At 45.7% G+C, this 24,788-nt stretch overlaps 1 protein-coding gene across 1 annotated transcript in view; it reads right to left on the minus strand.

The window, feature by feature from the left end:
- The window catches only part of cdh17 (cadherin 17, LI cadherin (liver-intestine)), a 213,119-nt gene that overhangs the window by 72,240 nt on the left and 116,091 nt on the right, over positions 1–24,788 (minus strand). Inside the window, exons 11-13 of the mRNA XM_070876328.1 lie at positions 23,978–24,208; positions 5,800–5,876; positions 3,710–3,901 (exon numbers count right to left, since the gene is read on the minus strand). Coding sequence (XP_070732429.1) covers positions 3,710–3,901; positions 5,800–5,876; positions 23,978–24,208 — 500 coding nt within the window. The remainder of the gene's footprint in view (positions 1–3,709; positions 3,902–5,799; positions 5,877–23,977; positions 24,209–24,788) is intronic.

Genomic DNA, 24,788 nt, shown 5'->3' on the forward strand with positions numbered 1-24,788 from the left:
GATGAGAGGGGATCTCATAGAAACATATAAAATTCTGACGGGACTGGACAGGTTAGATGCAGGAAGAATGTTCCTGATGTTGGGGAAGTCCAGAACCAGGGGACACAGTCTAAGGATAATGGGTAAGCCATTTAGGACTGAGATGAGGAGAAACTTCTTCACTCAGAGAGTTGCTAACCTGTGGAATTCTCTACCGCAGAGAGTTGCTGATGCCAGTTCATTGGAGAAATTCAAGAGGGAGTTAGATATGGCCCTTACGGCTAAAGGGATCAAGGAGTATGGAGAGATTGCAGAAAAGGATACTGAGGTGAATGATCAGCCATGATCTTATTGAATGGTGGTGCAGGCTCGAAGGGCCGAATGGCTGACTCCTGCACCTATTTTCTATGTTTCTATGTTTCCGGTGGTCCCCACTTTCGTCCCGCTGCTGCCGACCCCTCCGAAGTGCATCATCATAGACTGCTCCGCCAATTTCCCGCACCTCCATAGAAATTCAGCAACAAAAATCTTCGGGCCGCCGAGCGGTGCACCTGACAGCTTTTTCTGTCCATGTACTGTCTTCAAAGTGTGTGCGACAGGGTAGTGCGGCAATTATTCAAGGGGTGGGCGCACTGCCACGGCCGGCATTTTATTTTTCTGTCAGCCGACTGCGAGGCCGGCCCGACAATTATGCCCCCCGGGTGTGGCCGGGCCGCCGACAGGCAGCCTGGTAGCCCCTCTTGGGTGCCAGGCCGCTAGCCCGGCCGAAACCCTCCCTCGTGGCCCAGTGGACCTAACTAAAAGAATCGCAGAGCTCACAGCGGCTCTCCCCTTTCAGTGAAGGGGAGAGACATGGTGATGCACAAGTGTTATGATGTCATCAGCGTCAAGCTGATGACCGAAGGTGGCAGAGACTCTGTCCCGCCTCCACTTCCGACCCTCTCGAGTGCTCACTGCCGCACTTCCGCCCCCATTGTGACTGACTTCCGGTGCTCTCCAAAGTAAAATGCCAAAGAGCTGAATTTCGCACAAGAGACCACCTCATCCACAGCGGCGGTGAAAACACATCAGAAGCGGTAGGTGCGACGTGTTTCGGGTGGCGCTGAATTTCTACCCCAATACATTTTGAAGATATTTCTGAAACACCTATTTTAGGATTGGGTTTCGCTGCAATGCTTCACACTATTGAATAACCTAATAGATTTAATGTCTAAGTTCACACGTGATGAATTGTCACTTGAAGAATTGCACTTTGGGCAAAGTACCAGAAGTACCACTGACACTCACAAGAGCCTCTGAGGCTGAAATTGCTCACCACTGGAAACGGGACGCACCTACCCTGTTTCAGTCGCTTTTATTGGCGTGGTTGATGCGGTGGCCTCTTGAGCGGAATTCCGCTCTTTGACTTTTTTTCAGCGGACCGGAAGTCGGTCACAATGGGGACGGATGTGCGGCAGTGAGCGTAAGTTCGCACACTAGAGGGGCGGAAGTTGGGGGCGGCTGGAGCGACCGCCGCTGTCAGTCATCAGCGTAGCGTTGATAACATCATCACGGTGCCGCATCACCTGGGCGCTCCCCTTCACTTAGAGGGCAGATCGGTGCGATTCTTTAAGTTTGGCCCACTGGCCCACCAGGAAGGGTTTCATCTGGGCCAGCGGTCTGGCACCCAAGATGGGGTGTCAGGCTGCCTGTTGGCGGCCCCGCCGAACCCGGGGGCATAATTGTCGGCCCAATATGGCAGTCGGCTGACAAAAAAAATCAAGGCAGCCACAGCAGTGGGTTCTCCCCTTTAATGGGAGTCGCACCGCCATTTTAGATACACTGCAAACAGTGCACCAGCAGAAAAAGTTGCCGGTGGCACCGAGCGGCAGCAGCAAGATTTCCTCAGCGTAATTTTGCGATCGCGGGGGAACATCGGTGGTGCGAGCTCCAATGATGCACTTAGGATGGATCTGCAGCGGCGAAGCAGTAGTGGAGGGAGCGGGTCACCGCTGGGATACCGCAGGAGCGGAATTTTCAAAATGGCGGCTGTTCCACGAAAAAATTGATGGCCATTGCACTCCGCAGCATGGCCGCTGATTTCTGGCGGTAACAGGCCTTAAGGGCAGCGGCAATTTTGGCGTCTCTGCCTTCAGCAAAGGAGGGGAGAACAAAATCAAATTTAAAAATTATCAGCCAATAACTCTAGCATCTGCTGACCTTGGTTGCAGTTGTGCATGTAATGTACCGTACAGCATCCACCTTATTAACATGTCACTATGCAGTGAATTCATGGGAGTACATTGAGTTTTACCGATGTTCCAAGCCCTCCACAAAAGAGTTTGAAAAGCACCGTCCTAAGGAAAGGCTGTATAAATACCCTCTAATCCCCATAGGTAAACAGGAAAACTCCAAAATATTCATCTATCCCCAAATTATTTATTCAATCTTGGCCTCTTGCCCATCACAAACAATATGGTCCCTGCTCTCTCCTTACCTCTCCCATCAAACCAAGCACCAACAGCTCAGGAACGTTTGTATCCCATGGAGTATTTTATTTTCTATGCCTAACACTATAACCTCCAATTCCATTACCAACCAGAAATATACCCAAGTACTTCTAGAAGGAGCTAATCAACTCAACCGCTTTTGCAGCTAGTGCATATGTTTACTGTTTGTTTTTATGTGCACTGGATGTGGTATAGACAACACAGAATAGGTGAAAAAGAAAGAGAGATATTGATAACCCAAGAAGTAAAGGTATAAAACATCACATTGTGCCACCTAACTTTAGCTGATGTATCACAGTATAGGCCCTGGTTTATTCAATGCTTGATTATTAGGATAAATCAACATTCCAAGAATACATAGGATTATATAGGATATAGCTTACCACAATTATATAGGGCCCTGGTGAAACCGCACCTGGAGTATTGTGTACAGTTTGGGTCTACTGACCTAAGGAAGAATATACTTTCCATTGAGGGAGTACAATGGTTCACCAGACTGATTCCTGGGATGGCGGGGGTGGGGGGGGGGATTGTCCTATGAGGAGATTGAGTAGACTAGGCCTATATTCTCTAGACTTCAGAAGAATGAGAGATGATCTCATTGAAACATACAAAATTCTTAAAGGGTTTGACAGCATAGATGCAGAGAGGATGTCTCTGGCTGAGAAGTCTTGAACCAGGGATCACAGTCTCAGAATAAGGGGTCAGCCATTTAATACTGAGATGAGAGAAACGTCAGAGGGTGGTGAATCTTTGGAATTCTCTGCCCCAGAGGGCTATGGAGGCTCAGACTTTGGATATTTTTTGATATTAAGGGAATCAAGTGCAGGAAAGTGGAGTTGAGGTAGAAGATCAGCCATGATCTCATTGAATGGCAGAGCAGGCTCGAGGGGCCGAATGGCCTACTCCTGCTCCGAATACTTATGTTATGTTCTTATGTTATGTTCTTATATACGGCACAGAAACAGGCCATTCAGCCCAACCAGTCCATGTCGGTATTTATGCTCCATTCGAGCCTCCTCCCGTTTTTCCTCAACTAATATCAGTGTAACCCTCTATTCCCTTCTCCCTCTATGCTTGTCTAGCCTCCTCCTAAATGCATCAATACTATTCACTTCAACCACTCCCTATGGTAGTGAGTTCTACATTTTCACTACTCTTTGGGTAAGGAAGTTTCCTCTGAATTCTGAACAGTCCTTCAAACGCAACCACAGATGCTATGATCATTTTTTCATAACTACCTTAGCCAGCTGCACCATTCCTTTATTTGTACTTTCTTCAGTTATTATTTTGAAAGTTCCATTGGCATCGCCTTCTACAACAGTGTATAATATCTCAGAGCTGCCCGTGAAAACCTCGTCATCATCTGTCGCCTGAATTTCGATCAGCACTGTATCCAATGAAGCGTTTTCAGGTAAGGTGATGGGACCATACTGGCACACGAAACAATAACAGATAAAGACACTGTTACAAGGATGGTTTTGCATTCAAGAAAATATTTCAAACTCAGCCTTGGATATATTAAGCATGAGTGAGATAGCTCTGAACTGAAAGAATAGAAAACAATTTTATCACTGTTGACTGTTGACTGTGCTGTCCCTCACAAGTATCAAGGTATCACAAGATACATCCTGTTTCAGTGAAAAAGATAACTCTTTCATATTCTTGGTTGAACTTGTCTGTTCTCGCCAAGTAGGAATGAGCAAATAATTACTGTAATCAGCAATTGTCAGACAACAGTAAGCCCTCAGAAACAATCCCACTCAATGTGAGTCACCCAACTGCCTCATAATATTACATTTGTTAAATAATACATTTTGAAGGATCATAAGTTACAAATATCCAAATTGACTTAATTCAAGGAACAACAAAAAAATATAGAAAGAATGATTGAGGGCAGCTCTGATGTAGTGTGGCAGCAAACCATTCAGACCAGGAAGGTCTTAACTTTGATTGTTGATCTTAACCAAAGCAGCAGTGGGGCGAATACACTTGGCCTCAGTTTCTCTGGACGTGGAAAAGGAAAACAAGCCAAAGTTCCTGCTCCTGGTTGCTTTTCGTTGACCCCAGTTATTATTCAGCACAAAAATATGTGAAAGTGTGCCGAGTGTAGACAATATTTATCACAGCTGTGATATCCATCACAGTTAAATAGCTGGCATCTACTGTCTGGGCTCAAATAGGAAGAATGACAACTTAGACTTCAATAATCACGTTGACGTGTGCATGTTAACATTATAGTGATTTGCTGTAACGTTCTGCCAAAAGTATGTCTACAAACATCAACGTAAATCAACTCGAATTCACTTTCAGGCATTGTCCTTGGATCTGTCCAAGGATCTACCCTTGCACCCCCTCCCCCCCTACATGGACGCTGATGACACCCGGCTCTATCTCACCACCACTTCTCTCAAGCTCTCCACTGTCTCTAAATTGTCAGACTGCTTGTCCAACATCCAGTTTCCTCCAGCTAAATATTAGGAAGACTGAAGCCATTGTCTTTGGTTCCGACCACAAACTCCATTCCCTATCTCTAGCATCTGCCTGAACCAGACTGTTCGGAACCTTAGTGTCATATCTGAACCTGAAATGAGCTTCCAACTATATATCCATTCCATCACTAGCAATGCCTGATTCCACCTCCATTACATCACCCGTCTCCGCCCTTGCCTCATTTCATCTGCTGCTGAAACCCTCATACCTTTGTTACCTCTAGATTTGACTAGTCCAATGCACTCCTGGCTGGTCTCTCACGTTCTACCCTACGTAAACTTGAGGGTATCCAAAATCTGGCTGCCCGTTACCTAACTCACACCAAGTCCCGTTCACCCATCACCTTGCTGACCTACATTGGCTACCATTTAATCAATGCTTCGATTTTAAAATTCTCAAATCCCGTGGCCTCGCCGCTCATTATCTCTGTAATCACCTCGAGCCCCACAACCCCGGAGATATCTGCGCTCCTCTAATTTTGACCTCTTGAGCATCCCTGATTAAAATCGCTCAACCATTGGTGGCTGTGCTTTCAGTTGCCTAGGCCCTAAGTTCTGGAATTCCCTCCCTAAACCTCTTTTAAGACGCTCCTTAAAATCTACCTCTTTGACCAAGCTTTTGGTCATCTGCCCTAATTTCTCCTTATGTGGCTCGGTGTCAAATTTTGTTCCATAACGCTCCTGTGAAGCGGCTTGGGACGTTTTACTGCCTTAAAGCTGCTATATAAATGTAAGTTGTTGTAGTTGTTGTCCTACATTCTGCTGCATAAAACTGCAGCAACACACACCCTTGGACTCCGTCAGATATTTCAGGTACGGTAAAATTGATTTATATTTACCTCCAATTTCTCAAAGATCGGGATCTTGTCATTGATATCAATAACAGAGATATTGACGATGCATTCAGTGCTTAATCCTAGAAAAGAAATAGAAAGCTTCAGTTACAAAATAGCCCAAAGTTTGATTTGAACAAACTTTTAATAAACTAGTAATCCCAGCAAATTGGGTCAGGTATGGAATGTGCCCAACATTTGAGCACTCAAATTATAGAGCAGGAGAAGAGCTTGGGAAAACAGGGCAGGGCTGGAATCGCAAAGGGCAGGGAGAACAGAATGAAGTATTGGCTTAGTGGTATGGAGGAAATTTCTGCTCATCCAGTATTGGATTGTTACTGATTTTGAACCTTGACGACTGAGCTAACCAGACATCAGGACTTGTTCTTGTGTGTGATCCTGTGCTCACCCTGCTCCTCTTTCATAGAATCATAGAATCATCGAAATTTACAGCACGGAAGGAGGCCATTTCGGCCTATCATGTCCATGCCGGCCAACCAAGAGCTATCTAGTCTAATCCCACTTTCCAGCTCTTAGTCTGTAGTCTTGTAGGTTATGGCACTTTAAGTGCACATCCAAGTAACTTTTAAATGTGATGAGGGTTCCTGCTTCTACCATCCTTTTAGGCAGTGAGTTCCAAACCCCATGACCCTCTGGGTGAAGAAATTTCCCCTCATATCTATCTCATTTATACCTTCCCCCTATTACTTTAAATATATGCCCCCTGGTTGTTGATCCCTCTACCAAGGGAAATACCGGTAGGTCCTTCCTATCCACTCTATCCAGGCCTCTCATAAATTTATACACCTCTATCAGGTCTCTCCTTAACCTCCTCTGTTCCAAAGAAAACAGACCGAGCATCTCCAATCTTTCCTCAGAGTCAAAAATCCCATGTCCAGACAACTTTCTTGTAAATCTCCTCTGCATCCTTTCCAGTGCAATTTCATCTTTTCTGTAATGTGGTGACCAGAGCTGCACACAGTACTCCAGCTGTGGCCTAACCAGTGTTTTATACAGTTCAAGCATAACCTCCTTGCTCTTGTATTCCATGCTTCGACTTAAAAAGGAAAGTATTCCATATGCATTCTTAACCATCTTATCTACATGGCCTGCTACCTTCAGGGATCTGTGGACCTGCACTCCAAGGTACCTTTGTTCCTCTACTTTTCAGTGTCATACCATTTAATGTGTATTCCCTTGCCTTGTTGGACCTCTCCAAATGCATTACCTCACACTTATCCGAATTGAATTCCATTTGCCACTGTTCTGCCCACCTGACCAGTACATTGTTATTTTCCTGCAGTCCGCAGCTTTCTTCTTCATTATCAACCACACAGCCTATTTTAGCGTCATCTGCAAACTTCTTAATCATACCTCCAACATTTAAGTTCAAGTCATTGATATATAGCACAAAAGGAAGGGACCCAGCACTGAGCCCTGCGGAATCCCACTGGATATAGCCTTCCGGTCACAGAAACACCCATCAACCATTACCTTTGCTTCCTGCCTCTGAGCCAATTTTGGATCCAACTTGTCACTTTGCCCTGGATCCCATGGGCTTTTACTTTTATGACCAGTCTGCCATGTGGGACCTTATCAAAAGCCTTGCTAAAAATCCATATACACTACATCATACACACTGCCTTCATCCCTGGGTACATCCTCGAAAAATTCAATCAAGTTAGTCAGACACGACTTTCCCTTGACAAATCCATGCTGACTGTCCTTGATTAATCCACGTCTTTCCAAATTAAGATTTATCCTGTCAGGAATTTTTCCAATAATTTTTCCACCACCGAGGTTAGGCTGACAGGCCTGTAATTACTTGGTCTATCCCTTTCTCCCTTTTTAAACAAAGGTACAACATTAGCCGTCCTCCAGTCCTCTGGCACCACACCTGTAGCCAGAGAGGACTGGAAAATGATAGTCCGAGCCTCTGCTATTTCCTCTTTTGGTTCTCTTAACAGCCTGGGATACATTTCATCTGGGCCTTGCAATGTATCCACTTTCAAAGCTGCTAAGCCCCTTAATACTTCCTCTCTCACTATCTTCATCTCGTCTAATATTTCGCACTCCTCCTCCCTCATTGCAAAGTCTTCATCGCCCCTCTCTTTTGTGAGTATTCATTAAGAATCATACCCACGTTTTCTGCCTCCACACACAGATTTCTTTTATGGGGCTAGACTTTTCACTTTTGTGCAGACCGGCCAAAAATGGGCGTTATTTCCAGTGTGGGCATTAAAAATGGGTTTTGAGATCGCCGGATTATCGGCCATTTTCTAAACCCTAACTTTCCATTCACAGAAAATGGGCATTACTGCGAGCGATCTCAAATGGGCTTTAGCGTTAAATTTTTTTAACCTTCTGCCGTAAAGTGTCACCGACCATAGCAACAGCATGGCTACGCTCGTTTCCCACATTTCAGGTGGTCAGGCGTCATCATTACATGCGCAGAATAGGAGACAGAGAGAGAGAGGGACTGAAAGTATGTGTGGGTGTGGTGTGTGCTTGTTTGGCTGTTGTGGGAGGCAGGAGGGAGATTCACCAGCAGCAAGAAGCCTACTAAGCACAAAGAAAGTAGTTGGCACCGAGTTTTTGTGGAAAAAATAATATTTAACATGGAAGAGATGGAGGAGGCGACCCAGCACGTTGTGGAGACTGACGCTGGCAAGAACACTGAGCTGGGTGAGGAACAATTGGGAGGACGAAAAAGAGCGCGAGGAGGTTCTCGGATGAGACAAATGCCTCCCTCCCGCAGGAAGTCGAGTCACCCCAAAGACCTACCAGAAGATATGGGCCGAGATAGTCGAGGTGGTCTCATCGGCGACAAGAGGCGTGAGGGCAACCAATGCCCCAAGCAATAGAACGGCCTTGTCGAATCCGCCAGAGTAAGTATTACATTTACTTACATGTACTTATATAGTTATATAATTGAAATTGTAAGTGTAATGAGTGATTAAATTCAGATGTGATGTCTTGTACTCAAAGTCTGCGTTCACGGTGTACGTCTTTAGGTAAAGAATGAGAACTTTCATAATTATCATGATTATATCTGTCGGTTATGTGTTGTATCAGTCTCTGTGACAGTACCTAGCAATGATATCATGCAATGATCTCTTACCATACCATAGAAACATAGAAAATAGGTGTAGGAGCAGGCCATTTGGCCCTTCGAGCCTGCACCACCATTCAATATGATCATGGCTGATCATGCAACTTAGGACCCCACTCCTGCCTTCTCCCCATATTCCCTGATCCTTTTAGCCGTAAGGGCCACATCTAACTCCCTTTTGAATATATCCAACGAACTGGACTCAACAACTTTCCGTAGTAGAGAATTCCATAGGATCATAATTCTCTGGGTGAAAAAGTTTCTCCTCATCTCGGTCCTAGATGGCTTACACCCTTATCCTTAGACTGTGACCACAGGTTCTGGACTTCCCCAACATCGGGAACATACTTCCTGCATCTAACCTGTCCAATTCTGTCAGAATTTTATATGCTTCTATGAGATCCCCTCTCATTCTTCTAAATTCTAGTGAATATAAGCCTAGTTGATCCAGTTTTTCTTCATATGTCAGTCCAGCCATCCCGGGAATGTCCTTCCTCAGATTAGGAGACCAAAACTGCACACAATATTCAAGGTGTCATGCTGTTGTTACCTTTTACAGGAGAAGCTTTCAAGGAATAGGGCCGAGCAGAGGCGAACGGGTGGGTGGCCACCACTTATCAGCGACATTACTGACATTGAGGAGCAGATGCTGGCGTTAGTGGGGAGGCACCCCCAGTCGACCACGCAAGCAGCAGCAGAGCCTGATGTGATGCCACGTGAGTAAATTATGCACCATTGCATGATGCCAAGTCAATAGATGCCACACCCACTCATATCCGACCAATATTATATGATAGATGAATCATAAAATTCTTCTCTAAATAATGAAGTCCACATGAAAATCATTGCAATGCAGAATTTGGTGATGGGTCATGAAATGTGATGTCTGTGATGATCTTGATAGCGGTGTTGCTTTTGTCATGCATATGCTGCGTGTAGTGCTGGACTCACCTTGTGACCTTAGCACTCCCTTCTTCTCTAATAACCTCATTTATGTTTTGCAGCTCAGCCAGCAGCACGGCTCCAGGCAACACCACAGAGGCCAGAAGCTGGGGGCGCGGGGACGGACTCGTCGGACGATCCTCCATCTGGTGCTGAGGAGCACCGATTCTCCACCGTGTATCTGCTGGGTCCCTTCTCAACGGATGACAGTGCCGACTTCGAGCAGCCTGCATCCCCAACCTCCTTAATCCATTCGACACCGATTACATCTAATGCTCCTGAGGCCACTCCCACATCCACCGTGGAGGTACCGGGCCCAAGCACCTTGCCACAGGGCACCCCAGGTGTCTCCAGGACGGCGCCGACCAAGCGGAAGTTGATTCGACGCAGCAGGTCTGCTCCACGAGCGGGGACATGTACACTTGTCTCAGAGGCATGTTAACATAGGTCAACAGATCCAACAGACAATGGGGGGGGGGGCGGGCATAGCCCTCCAGATAGCCAGCATATCCGCCACCATGACGGAGTATATGCCATGGATGTCGGAGGCCCTGGAGCTAATAGCCAGGAACACTGGTGGCAGAGGTCTCCCAGTGGTCCTGGAGTGAGGCACTGCACTCCAAGGTGCCACACCCCCATTGCCAATGACACACGAGAGCCAGGAGGAAGATCTTGCTCCTGGCCCGGAGGACGTTCCCACCTCAGGACCATCCTCTCCCGTGTCTGTCCAAGTAGCGGTTCTGCCGTCAGCCACCCCAGTGAAGCATCGCCTGAGGAGCTCGTCGGCCAGGCAGCTTGGAGTCAGGAGGGGAAGGGGTAGAGGTGAGGAGGAGAAGCGGTGGGGGATGGGGGGGGGACGGGGAAGGAAAGTGAGGTGCATGGCCGCAGGTGTTGTCTTGGTCATATTTTTATGTTGTTTGTGCTATTTTGGTGGGAGGGTCGGGGGAAGGGGCAAGGGGGCTACCTTGCTGGTTTGCTTTTGTGTTCTGTGTTGCTGGAAATGGTGACCATTGGAATGATGTGAATGTGATAAATTTATTGTGGGGTGCGGTGGGGTGGGGGCGGGGTGGGGTGTTTTTTACAGTTATAATTATGATTTCACACAAATGGTCGAATTAAATGTTTTTTATTTAACATAATCTTGTTGCGCATTGTCTCAGATAGCTGCACCGTTACACACTGGTGATTCCTTAACATGAAAGGGTATAATTAGACTTAACTTGAATCAACTTAAACTTTAACTATCACCAAGGTGACACACACCTTTGATGTATGACCTGCACACCCAGCAGTGTTGCAGCTTTGTAAATAACAGCAACGTTCTTTCAAGCAAAGCGCTCATTTATGAGCTGCTGACGTAAGAGTCTTGCAGCTATGTAGCCACCATGGGCCCTTTCCTTTGGTCCACAGCGGGGTGGGGGCATGGCTTCAGCGTCAGCCTGATTGTCTGGCCCGATGTCAGCATCCACCTCCTCATCCTCCTCTTCCTCTCTCCCCTGAGGTGGACCGGCAGTCCCTTCTGGCAATTCTTGTCTCCTCCTAATGGCCGCAGCATGGAGCACAGCACCACGAATTGAGCTACCTGCTCAGGGTGGTATTGGAGCTCCCGTGAATGGTCCAGGCATCCAAAGCACTGCTTAAGCACTCCAATGGTTTTCTCCACAATATTGCGAGTGGCTCTGTGGCTCTTGTTGTATCACTTCTCGGCTTCGGTGTGGGTGTCACGCAGGAGGGTCATCAGCCAGGTGGTGAGGCCATATCCTTTGTCAGCAAGCATCAAACATTGACCTTGTGACTGACTGTTAAACATGTCAGATACAGCGCTCTCATGCAGGATGTGAGCATCATGGATGCTGCCTGGAAATTTGGCATTTGCTGCCATAATTATTTGCTGGTGGTCGACAACGAGTTGCACATTCAGAGATTGGAATCCCTTGTGGTTCCTAAAAACCTCTGCATCCTGAAAAGGTGCCCGCATCACGATGTGCGTACAGTCTATTGCTCCCTGCACCTTGGGGAAGTTAGCAATTCGGTAGAATCCTAAAGCCCTCTCAGTCTGAGCCTCCCTGGTCATAGGGAAGCTGATAAAGTCCATCCTGCGTGCATAAAGGGCCTCAGTGACCTGTATCATCTTCATAGGCAGTCCCTCGAAGTGAGGATGACTTGCTTCCAAGCCAAAAAGGGATGAGTTCACAAATGTTTCAATGAAGGATCTAATATTCCAGAGTTCGAACTACATCGTGAAAGGCAGAAGACGCCTGTGCTTGGATTTTTTTCACGTGTGGTGGCCGTTGCACACCAGCCACCACATGGGCTTGACAGAGCTAGGTCTTGGTCCAGTGGCAAGGATTACCCAAGACTAACTGGAGACCAGCTCTGCTGCACAGACCGAGCACGCACACATATCGCAGTGTGGGCTGGCCCATGCTGCCCCGGGCCCTCGCCTCTTTTGGGTCCCAGGTTCACGCCTCTCCTGGGCCCCAGTCACTTCCCTCTACGGACTCTTGCTGCTCCTTCGCCCTTCCTGCTGTGTAGTCGTCGCCCTCCTGCAGCAGCACGCGCTGCTCCCTGCCATGGTATGCCACCGCATGCTGCTCCCTCCAATGGCCCCAGCCTGCTGATGATCCTGTGTAATGCAGCAATGTGTGGCATGCTAAGATATAGCACAAATGTCGCCAGCTGAGGCCTGAAAGGAACCCAACGCGTAGAACGAAAGTGCCGCCGTGACCTTGACCTCGACGGACAGTATGGTCCTGATGGTGCTGGCAGGCTGCAGATCTCCCCTGATGAGCTGGCATATCTCACTGATAACATCCTTGTGGAAGCGCCGTCTCCGAAGGCAGGTGTTATTGGACAAGTTGAGGTAAGACCACTTCTCCCTGTAAGTGCGGTGGGTGTAAGGTCTTGTCCTACTCATCAGTCTGGCATGCCTTAAATTGGGCACATAATGCTGTCAAATATACCTTCTGCCATCTCTAGTCTGCAGCATGTGGGTACTCATCAAAACAGGCTGCGAAATGACATGCCCCATTCCAATAACTATCAATATTACACCGATTGTTGACAAACAATAAATGTCCCCACTAAGACACCTAAAGTAAATTCAAATCGTCCACAGTATGATAAGATGTTTGTTCAGATGGTCACATCACCTTAAAAGAACTCCAGAGTACATCCAAACTGCCCCCTAAGTTGAAGCAGCCTTTTCAATGATGCGAAGTGCGATTTAGAAAATGGCATTCATACTGCTGTGATTAGTTCAAGTCAGAGCAACTTTTTCACAGCGTTTTTTTCGGCAAGCGATATTGTCGGCAAGATGTGTGCGAGGTGCCGAAAGTAACGCTGGGTGATTTTCTGTTCGTTAGTTTCGGCAAATGTGATCTTTAAGACGAAAAGAAGTGTGCGGACGGTATTATTAAATCTCGGCGTTAATTACGTGCCGAAAGTAACGATGGGCGATTTTCTGGACGTTGGTTTCGCCCATTCTGATCTATCTGCCAAAAAAGATGGGCGGGCGGTATTCTTTTTTATCAGCGTTAAGTTCATGCCGAAAGTAATGCTCACCGATAACTGGCCAAGAAATAGTCGTTAGTTTCCATTTTGTGGCTAAATAGGCTATATATGGGTGTTATACCTCATTTCAGCAAAGGGGATGGAGTATAAATGCAGGAAAGACTTGCTACAGTTGTACAGGGTATTGGTGAGGCCACACCTGGAATACTGTGTGCAGTTTTGGTTTCCATATTTACGAAAGGATATACTTGCTTTGGAGGCAGTTCAGAGAAGGTTCACAAGGTTGATTCCAGAGATGAGGGGGTTGTCTTATGAGGAAAGGTTGAGTAGGTTGGGCCTCTATTCATTGGAATTCAGAAGAATGAGAGGTGAGCTTATTGAAATGTATAAGATTATGAGGGGGCTTGACAAGGTGGATGCAGAGAGAATGTTTCCACTGGTAGGGGAGACTAGAACTAGAGGGCAAAATCTTAGAATAAGGGGCCGCCCATTTAAAACTGAGATGAGGAGAAATTTCTTCTCTCAGAGGGTTGTGGATCTGTGGAACTCACTGCCTCAGAGAGCTGTGGAAGCTGGGACATTGAATAAATTTAAGACAGAAATAAATAGTTTCTTAAACGATAAGGGATTAAGGGGTTATGGGGAACGGGCAGCGAGGTAGACCTGAGTCCATGATCGGATCAGCCATGATTGTATTGAATGGCGGAGCAGGCTCAAGCGGCCGTAAGGCCGACTGCTGCTTCTATTTTTTATGTTCTTATGTGCTTAAGTGGGCGGTGTGCATGCAAAAATAATGGAAAGTCTAGCCTATTGTCTCAAATAGGCCCCACTTTTTCTCTCGTTATCCTCTTGCTCTCAATGTATTTATAAACATCTTTGGGTTTTCCCTGATTTTACTTGCCAACATTCTTTCATGCTCTCTCTTTGCTTTCCTGATATATTTTTTAATTGCACCCCTGCACTTCTTATACTCCTCTAGAGTTTCTGCAGTGTTGAGTTCCCGGTATCTGCCATAAGCTTCCCTTTTTTTCTTTATTTTACCCTGTTTGTCCTTTGACATCCAGGGGGCTCTAGATTTGTTAGCCCCTCCCTTTTCTTTTAAGGGAACATACTTGCTCTGTACCCTCAGGGTCTCCTCCTTGAATGCCTCCCACCGCTCTGAGACTGATTTACCATCAAGTAGCCGTTTCAAGGCCACTTTGGCCAAATCCCATCTCAGCTCATCAAAATTAGCTTTGCCCCAATTGAGAACTTTTATTCCTGGTCCCCCTTTGTCCTTTTCTGTAACTACTCTAAATCTTACTGAATATGCTTTCCCACTGATACCCCTTTCACCTGCCCCTCTTCATTCCCCAAAACCAAGCCCAGACCGCCTCTTTCCTTGTTGGGCTTGTTACATACTGGCTAAAGAAGTTGTTCTGAATGTATTTTAGGAATTCCGCACCCTCTGTACCATTCACACTATTTTTTTCCCAGTTAATGTTAGGGTAGTTGAAATCCCCCATTATTGCAGCTCTATAGTTTTTGCACTTTGCAGCAATATGCCCACATATTTGCTCTTCTATCTCGCTCTGACTACTTGGGGGTCTATAGTATAATCCCAGTATTGTGATCGCACCTTTTTTGTTCTTTAATTTAACCCATGTGGCTTCATTTGCTGATCCCTCTAACATATCATCCCTTCTCACAGCTGCAATTGTCTCTTTAATCAATACTGTGACCCTCCCTCCTTTTTTATTTCCCTCTGTTTCCTGTCTGAAAACCCTGTAACCAGGAATGTTGAACTGCCATACCTGACCTTCTTTCAGCTATGTCTCAGTAATAGCTATATCGTACTCCCAAGTGTCAATCTGTGCTCTCAGCTCACCTGCCTTATTTCCTATACTCCTTGCATTGAAGTATATACCAGTTAGTGGTGCCAAACTTCCCTGTTGTCTATTTTCCAGCTGTTGTTTCCTCTGTCTTCCAAATTCACTTTCTACTTCTACTTCTCTGCTGCCCAATTCCAGCTCTGCTTCTCTCCCCACTGAATCTATTCTCCGATTCCCATTCCCTGCCAAGCTAGTTTAAACCCTCCCCAACAGCACTAGCAAAACCTCCTGCGAGGATACTGGTCCCAGCTCTGTTGAGGTGTAACTCGTGCAGCTTGTACATTTCCCAACTCCCCTAGAAACAGTCCCAAATCCTCAGTAAAGCCCTCCCACCTCCCATGTTTCTCCCACCCAATGACCTAACCAGAAACGTCTCCCACACTGTGGAAAAATGTCTAGTATAAAGGGAAACTCATTCAATGCCAACTCCACCAGGAGAAAAACTTTGAATTGAACTAAAAGCCACAGGAACACAGAGCAGAACATGGGAAATATAAAAAAAAACAGGAATCACAGCTGGAGCTGGGCAGATGCTACATGTGCCTGCGCAAAAATGAGCTGACCTCACTGCATAAAGTGAAGTCATCCATTGTTAAATTTACTGGTTCTCTGGGCGCATCTCTCATGGCACACAGTGCAACTAGGGCCATGGTGTGGGGCACCAGCAGTCAGTGAAGTGCTTCTGGCATGCTCTTTGTGTTCTAGGCATATGTGAGATGAGTAGCGGGGGAAGGCTTTGGCAAAGGGATGAGGGTGTTTGATTTTTTTTTAATTGGAACTAGAATAGCAGCTTTCCCTTCAACATCATTCCAGATAGGTGCAGTTCAATTTAGACACTCCTGCTGTCAAACAACTTGGAAGAGCTCTAGCTTCAGGATATGAAATCTTCACAATTGCTATTCCAAGTTGCTTTTATTTTACATGAGGCCTACACCAGTGCTGCCAATTCCCAATGCACAGGCCTCTCCCAGTCAGTGGCAACTCCAAAGTAAACTTGCTAAGGTTAGCTGCCAGAAACTGAGCCAAAAATGATCAAGACTAGCATGGCATTTAACCCAGAAAAGGCTACAGGCCCCGACTACATCCCAGCTATAGTGCTCCAGAACTAGCCGCACCTCTAAGCAAGCTGTTTCAATACAGCTAAACACTGGAACCTACCCAACAATGTGGAAAATTGCCCAGGTATGTTCTGTACACAAAAAGCAGGATAAATCCAATCCGGCCAAATACCACCCCACCAACAAAGTGATGGAAGAGTTCAACAAGGCCACTCGGCTCCAGACCTCATTATAGTCTTGGTCCAAACATGGACAAAAGAGCTGAATTCCAGAGATGAGATGAGCGTGACTGCCCTTGACATCAAGGCAGCATTTGATCGAGTGTGGCATCATGAAGCCCTCATAAAATTAAAGTCAATGGGAATCAGGGGGAAGCTCTCCACTGGCTGGAGTCATACCAAGCAGAAAGGAAGATGGTTGTGGTTGTTGGAGGCCAATTATCTCAGCCCCAGGTCATCACTGCAGGAGTTCTTCTGGGCAATGTTCTAGACACAACCATCTTCAGCTGCTTCATCAGGTCAGAAGTGAGGATGATCGCTGATGAATGCAGTGTTCAGCTCCATTCACAACTCCTCAGAAAATTAAGCAGTCCATGCCCACATGCGTCAACAGGCAGGCTTGGGCTGATCAGTGGCAAGTAACATTCACGCCACACAAGTACCAGGCAATGACCATCTCCAACAAGAGCGAGTCTAACCACCGTCCCTTGACATTCAACAGCACTACCATTGCCGAAACCCCCACTATCAAAAGCCAGGCGGCTGGGGGAGGGGGGTCACCATTGATCAAAACTTAACTGGACCAGCCACACAAATACAGACTAAGAGAGAATACAAGTAGGTCTAAGATAGGTTTACAGTGCATGTGTGAAAACACACAAAGTGTGACAAATAAGGATGGTGAGCTGCAGGCACACATAGCCACATGGGAATATGATGTTGTGGTGATAACAGAGACCTGGCTCAAAAAAGGTAGGATTGGGTACTTAATATTCCTGGATATAAGGTGTTCAGGAAAGATAGATAAGGAAAGAAAGGAGGTGGGGTGGCAGTATTGATTAAAGAGAATATTACAGTACTGGAGAGAGAAGTCCTGTAGGGGTCAAGGACAGAATCTATTTAGTTAGACTTAAGAAATCATTGATGTGCCATTACACTATTAAGTGTATTCTATAGGCCACCAACTAGTGGGTAGGATATAGAGGAGCAAATTTACAAAGAGATGCAAGAACTATACAGTAGTGATAATGGGGAACTTCAACTATCCCAATATAGACTGGGATAGCAATAGTGTAAAGGGCAGAGAGGGAGAAGAATTTCTGAAGTGTGTTCAGGTGAACTGTCTTGATCAGTACGTTTCTGGCCCAACAAGGAAGTAGGCATTGCTGAATCTGGTTCTGGGGAATAAGGTGGGTCAAGTGGAGCAATTGTCAGTAGGGGAACATTTAGGGAACAGTGATCATAGTACCATAATGTTTAGATTTGTTATGGTAAAGGAGCCTGAGTAAAAATACTTAATTGGAGGAAGGCCAATTTCAGTGGGTTGAGTATGGATCTGGCCTGGGTAAATTGGAATCAAAGATTGGCAGGCAAAACAATAATCGAACAATGGGCTGTGTTTAAAGAGGAGATGGTTCGGGTACAGTCGAGGTACATTCCAATGAGGGGCAAAGGTAGAGTACCAAAGTCAGAGCTCCCTGGATGATGAAAGAGATAGAGAGTAAGATGAAGCAGAAAAAGTGGGTGTGTTACAGATGTCAAGTTGAGAATATAAGTGAGAACCAGGCTGAATATAGAAAGTTCAGAGGGGAAGTGAAAAAAGGAATAACAGATGCAAAGAGAGAGTATGAGAATAGAATGGCAGCTAACATAAAAGGGAATTCAAAAGTCTTCTATAGGCATATAAATAGTAAATGGGTAATAAGACAAAAACAAAATACTGCGGATGCTGGAATTTGGAATAAAAACAGAAAATGCTGGAAATCTCAGTAGGTCAGGCAGCATCTGTGGAGAGGAAGCAGAGTTAACGTTGCGGATCGATGACCCTTCGTACAACAGGAACCAAAAAGCAGACCTACACATGGAGGCAGGGGACATGACTGAGGTACTAAATGAGTACTTTGCATCTGTCTTTAGCAAGCAAAAAGATCCTGACAAAGTCATAGTGAAAGAGCAGGTAGTTGAGATACTGGATGGAATAAAAATTGAAAAAGAGGAGGTACTGGAAAGACTGGCTGTACTTAAAGTAGATACATCACCAGGACCGGATGGGATGCATCCTAGAATGCTGAGGGAAGCAAAGGTAGAAATTGTGGAGGTAATGGCCATAATTTTCCAACCCTCCTTGGATACGGGGCTGGTGCCAGAGGATTAGAGAATTGCAAATGTTACACCCTTGTTCAAAAACTAGTGCCAGGATAAACTCAGCAACTATAGGCCAGTCAGCTTAACCTCGATAATGGGCAAGCTTTTAGAAATGATAATCCGGGACAAAGTTAATAGTCACTTGGACAAGTGTGAATTAATAACGGAAAGCCAGTACGGATTTGATAAAAGCAAATCATGTTTAACTAACTTGATTGAGTTTTTTGATGATGTATCAGGCAGGATTGATGAGGGAAATGGTGGAATAGGGAGACACGTGACAAATAAAATTTAACATATGTTACATTTTGGTTGGAAGAACGAGGAGAGGCAATATAAACTAAAGGATACAATTCTAAAAGGGGTGCATGAACAGAGAGACCTGGAGATATATGAACACAAATCGTTGAAGGTGGCAGGGCAGGTTGAGAAAGTGATTAAAAAAACATACAGGATTCTGGGCTTCATAAATAGAGGCACAGAGTACAAAAGCAAGGAAATTATGATGAATCTTTATAAACCACTGGTTCGTCCGCAACTGGAGTATTGTGTCCAATTCTGGGCACCGCACTTTAGGAAGGATGTGAAGACCTTAGAGAGAGTGCAGAAAAAATTTGCAAAAATTCCAGGGATGAGGGACTTCAGTTACATGGATAGATTGGAGAAGCTAGGGTTTTTCTCCTTCGAGCAAAGATGGTTGAGAGGAAATTTGATAGAGGTGTTCAAAATCATGATGGATCTAGGCAGAGGGAATAGAGAGAAACTGTTCCCATTGGTGGAAGGGTCAGGAACCAGAGGACTCAGATTTAAGGTGATTATCAGAAGAACCAAAGACGACATGAGGAAATACTTTTTTACGCAGTGAGTGGTTATGATCTGGAATGCACTACATGAAAGGGCGGTGGAGGCAGATTCAATTGTGGCGTTCAAAAAGGAATTAGATAATTACCTGAAGAAAAAAAAATTGCAGAGCTACAGGGAAAGTACGGAGAGTGGGAATAGCTGAAATGCTCTTGCAGTGGGTCGGCACAGGCTCAACAGGTTAATGGCCTCCTTCTGTGCTGTAACCATTCTATGATTCTAAGAGGCTGGGTACTCTGCAGTGAGTGTGTCACCTCCTGACTCCCAAAAGCTTTTCCACCATCTACAAGGTGCAAGTCATGAGTGTGATGGAATACTCTCCACTTGCCTGGATGAGTACAGCTCCAACAACACTCAAGAAGCTCGACACCATCCAGGACAAAGCAGCCCACTTGATTGGCACTCCATCCACCCCCTTAAACATTCACTCCCTTCACCACTGGCACACCATGGCTGCAGTGTGTACCATCTACAAGCACTGCAGCAACTCGCCAAGACTTCTTCAATAGCACCTCCCAAACCCATGACCTCTACCTAGAAGGACAAGGGCACCAGGCACATGGAAGCACCATCATCTGTAAATTCCCTTCCAAGTCACACACCACCCTGACTTGGAAATATACTGCCGTTCCTTTAGCGTCGCTGGGTCAAAATCCTGGAACACGCTGCCTAACAGCACCATGGAAATACTTTCACCACAAGGACTGCAGCAGTTCAACACCACCTTCTAAAGGGCAATTAGGGATTGACAATAAATGCTAGCCTTGACAGCGATGCCCACAACCCCGTGAACTAATAATTTTTTTTTAATAAAAGCAGCTCAAAAAGGGAATTCTTATCAGGAAGGTCTTCCCATTTTGGGAATTTATTTTACCAATTTTACACCGAAAGGATGTGGGAAAAAAGGTTACATTTAATTATCACATTTTAAAGTATTCACATAAGTTTAGAAAGTGGAATAATTATTTGCAACAACTTTTTTGTGTCCTTCTGTGCATGCGCGCATTTGACTACGCCCCCATTTTGCACATGCGCACTCGATTTGGTAGCGCAGTTAAACATACAGGGAAGCCAAAAGTGGGTCCAAACCACAAACCGCATGGAGCTCACTGTTGCTGGAGCTGCTTCTAGGGCTTTTGGATTATTTCCAGGACTTTTGCCCAAAATATCGCTGGGATTCTCTACACGAACATTTCCACGGCATTCTGTGGGAGAGAAAACCTCGGAGGTGGGAGAGAGAGAGATGGGGTGGGGGGAGTGGGGGGGGGGAGCGAGAGTAAGACTTGGGTAGGGAGAAACTGAGGAGAGAGAGAGAGATTGGGGGAAGAGAAAGACTGGGAGAGAGAGAGAGCGACTGAAAGGAGAGAGAGATTGGGGAGAGAAAGAGAGAGAGACTGGGGAGAGAGACTCGGGAGAGAGAAAGAGACTGTGGGAGAGAGAGAGAGAGAGACTGGTAGGAGAGTGAGAGAAACTGGTGGGAGAGTGAGAGAAACTGGGGAAGAGAGAGAGCGAGAGACCCTGGGGGGAGAGAGAGTGTGGGGCAGAAAGGAGAGATTAGAGAGAGAGAGAGACAGGGGTGGGGGGGAGAGATAGTGGGGCAGAGAGAGAGAGTGGGGCACAGAGAGAGAGAGAGAGACTGGGGAGTGGGAGAGACTGGGGGGGGAGAGAGAGAGAGTGGGCAGAGAGAGAAAGACTAGACAGAGAGAGACTGGGGGGAGAGATAGTGGGGCAGAGAGAGGAAGACTGGGAGAGAGAGAGAGAGAGAAAGACTGGTGGGAGAGTGAGAGAGACTGCGGGGGAGAGAGAGAGACTGGGGCGGAGGGGGGGGAGAGAAAGAGAGACTGGGAGAGAGGGAATGGGGAGAGGATATCGGAGAGAAGAGAGAGAAAGAATTCAGGGAAAACAGATAATGTTCTTCCAACCCCATCCCCTTTAAACCCATACCACATTCTCCCTCTCCTACCCCTATACCTGGCTGATTCTTGGAAAGCTCGATGCATGTAAGTGACATCATTGAAGTGGATGAAATCCGGAAGTCACAACACTGTCACTATTCACTTCATACCCATTAAACCTGTTAACAATCCATGACCCACACACAATGCCCCATCTATGGCATGGTGGTGGTGGGGATAAGGTCAGGACTTGGGCTGGGGGGGTCAGGAACTTGGGCTGGGGGTCAGGACATGGGTTCTGAGTATCAGGAACTTGGGCTGGGATGAGGCAGGAAATTGGGCTGGGATGGGGCAGGAACCTGGGCTGGGATAGGGCAGGAACTTAGGCTGGGGGATGGGTCAGGAACTTGGGTGCTTAACCTGTGAAAGTAAGCTGTCCACACTGGAGTCAGCAGTCAGAATGGCTCGAATTATACTTTGCAAAGTCACTGATTACGTAGGCAGGACGGTTCTAATTACACATTCCAGAGAAACTGCTGGGTGTGTCTTGTCCTCCAAGGAGACCAATCAGCAATCAGTTCATGGGGACGCAATCAGAGCATTTTTCTGTTGCAAATAAACGCGTCCTTTAGACAAAAGATGGTTAAAATGCAAATGAACTAATGATCTTTTCCAAAGACAGTAGAATAAGCAATGCATTTGTCTGTCTTAGTAATCATTAAATTCTTCACATCTATTGTGTTGGGATGCTGGAGTACAAGAGTAAGGAAGCCTTGCTATAATTATACAAGGCTCTGGTGAGACCACACCTAGAGTACTGTGCACAGTTTCGGTCTCCTTATTTAAGGAAGGATATAATTGACTTGGAGGTGATGCAAAGAAGGTTCTCTAGATTGATTCCTGGGATGAGAGGGTTGTTCTATGAGGAGAGATTGAGTAGATTGGGCCTCTACTCTCTGCAGTTTCGAAGAATGAGAGGTGATCTCACTGAAACATATAAGATTCTGATGGGGATTGACAGGATAAATGCTGAAAGATTGTTTCCCCTGGCTGGAGAGTCTAGAACTAGGATGTTGTCCGACATAGGCTCTCCTCTCTTTTTGTGATCATAGGGAGACAAAAAAAAGAGACAGGGACACTGCAGTTATTTAGATCTTTAAGCAGACAGCTGTGACAGCAAGCTTCTGCTAGGCTCAGAAGGAGAAGGCAGGAGAACAAAACTAAGTGTTATACTCAGGAGGCAAGCCATGGGCAGAAGGTGAGTGGGATTGCCTCCTGCATCAAGCTGTGCTTTACCCCCCAATTGGAGCAGAGGAAAATTGTGGAGGCACATTTTGGGGTGGGAATTCGGTTGTAGGCCTCCCCACCTCATTTTCTTCTATTTTTCACGCCCGGACCGCCGAAACATGGGCAAAATTTAGCCCTATATACCTAAATAGTAGTTCATAGAATCATGGAATCATAGAAATTTACAGCACGGAAGGAGGCCATTTCGGCCCATCGTGTCCGCGCCGGCCAACCAAGAGCAATCCAGCCTAATCCTACTTTCCAGCTCTTGGTCCGTAGCCCTGAAGGTTACATTAAGTGCACATCCAAGTACTTTTTATATGTGGTGAGGGTTTCTGCCTCTACCACCCTTTCAGGCAGTGAATTCCAGACCCCCACCACCCTCTGGATGAAGAAATTTCTCCTCATATCTCCTCTAAACCTATCCCCAATTACTTTAAATCTATGTCCCTTGGTTGTTGACCCCTCTGCCAAGGGAAACAGGTCCTTCCTATCCACTCTATCCACGCCCCTCATAATTTTATACATCTCAATCAGGTCTTCCCTCAGCCTCCTCTGTTCCAAAAAAAAAAACAAGACCTAGCATCTCCAATCATTCCACATAGCCAAAATTCTCCAGTTCAGGCAATATTCTTATAAATCTCCTCTGCACCCTTTCCAGTGCAATTACATCTTTCCTATAATGTGGTGACCAGAACTCCACACAGTACTCAAGCTGTGGCCTAACCAGTGGTTTATACAGTTCAAACATAACCTCCCTGCTCTTGTATTCCATGCCTCGACTAATAAAGGCAAGTATTCCATATGCCTTCTTAACCACCTTATCTACCTGGCCTGCTACCTTTAGGGATCTGTGGACCTGCAATCCAAGGTCCCTTTGTTCCTCTACACTTTTCAGTGTCATACCATTGAATGTATATTCCCTTGCCTTATTAGACCTCCCCAGATGCATTACCTCACACTTATCTGGATTGAATTCCATTTGCCACTGTTCTGTCCACCTGACTAATACATTGATATCTTCCTGCAGTCTACAACTTTCTTCTTCATTATCAACCACACAGCCTATTTTAGTGTCATCTGCAAACTTCTTAATCATACCCCTAACATTAATAGTTGTTGGATGAATTTGCCAGCCTTCTTTCACAATACAGCATTTATGAAACAAATGCCTCAAAAGCAAGGCATTTGAAGAGTGTCATGGCATTCTCTGAGTGTGTGTGTTCCAATACCTACAGATACCATGCCATACTATTTTTGGATTGTTGCGATATATACAGACCTGTTTTGCCTCCCATTTGGTCTGTCACTTTGACTCTTAAAATGTATTCTGGTGCATTTTTCTTCTGCAGATGCCCTTTGAAACGCTGGATCTTTCCACTGAAATCATCAATTTTGAACATATTGTCTTCTGGAATCTTTGGTTCTTGATCGAGGATTTCATAGTTCAAAAGGATGTTCAGTGTTCCCTCTTGATCCATGTCTGTCACACTCACAGTTCCAATATAGCTTCCTGAATTTACAAAGTGTATAAATGAAATAAAGTAACATATGCCACATTAAAGCTCACCAATCTGCTTCCCATTGATTAATTCTGTTCATCAGTCCAATTGATTAATTCACTGTGCCAATATCATAAACACCAGACCAGAATGATAGGTATTTACACCGTACTCCTTTCAAAGTGCAACTCAGAACTTTCAGTCATCAGTTCTGATGAAGGATACACTTGAAACATCGTAAATTTTCTTTTCTCTTTACAGATGCTGATTGAACTGCTTTATATTTCCAGCATTTTCCATCTGTAACTCAGAGCTCCTTATTATTTAATATTTGGTTGGATGCTTTTTAACCTGTCTGACTGAGAAGTGGGGGGACAAAGTTAAGCACATTGCAAACTTCCTTTATCCTGCAACTCCTTTAACTCATTTTCATTTTCAATGCCCAGAGCAGATTGGCCACCCAGTATAGAACCTGCTCAACGAAAATCAAGAGGTGTATACAATGGAGGGCGATCTATTCTGTCAGATTACTTGGAGGGAGTGAGTGGAAGTGGGGGAGAGTGGACGGATGGGTATATAAAAAGGAAAAGA

Source organism: Pristiophorus japonicus, chromosome 1, assembly GCF_044704955.1.
Source record: "Pristiophorus japonicus isolate sPriJap1 chromosome 1, sPriJap1.hap1, whole genome shotgun sequence".
Taxonomy (NCBI): Eukaryota; Metazoa; Chordata; class Chondrichthyes; family Pristiophoridae; genus Pristiophorus; species Pristiophorus japonicus.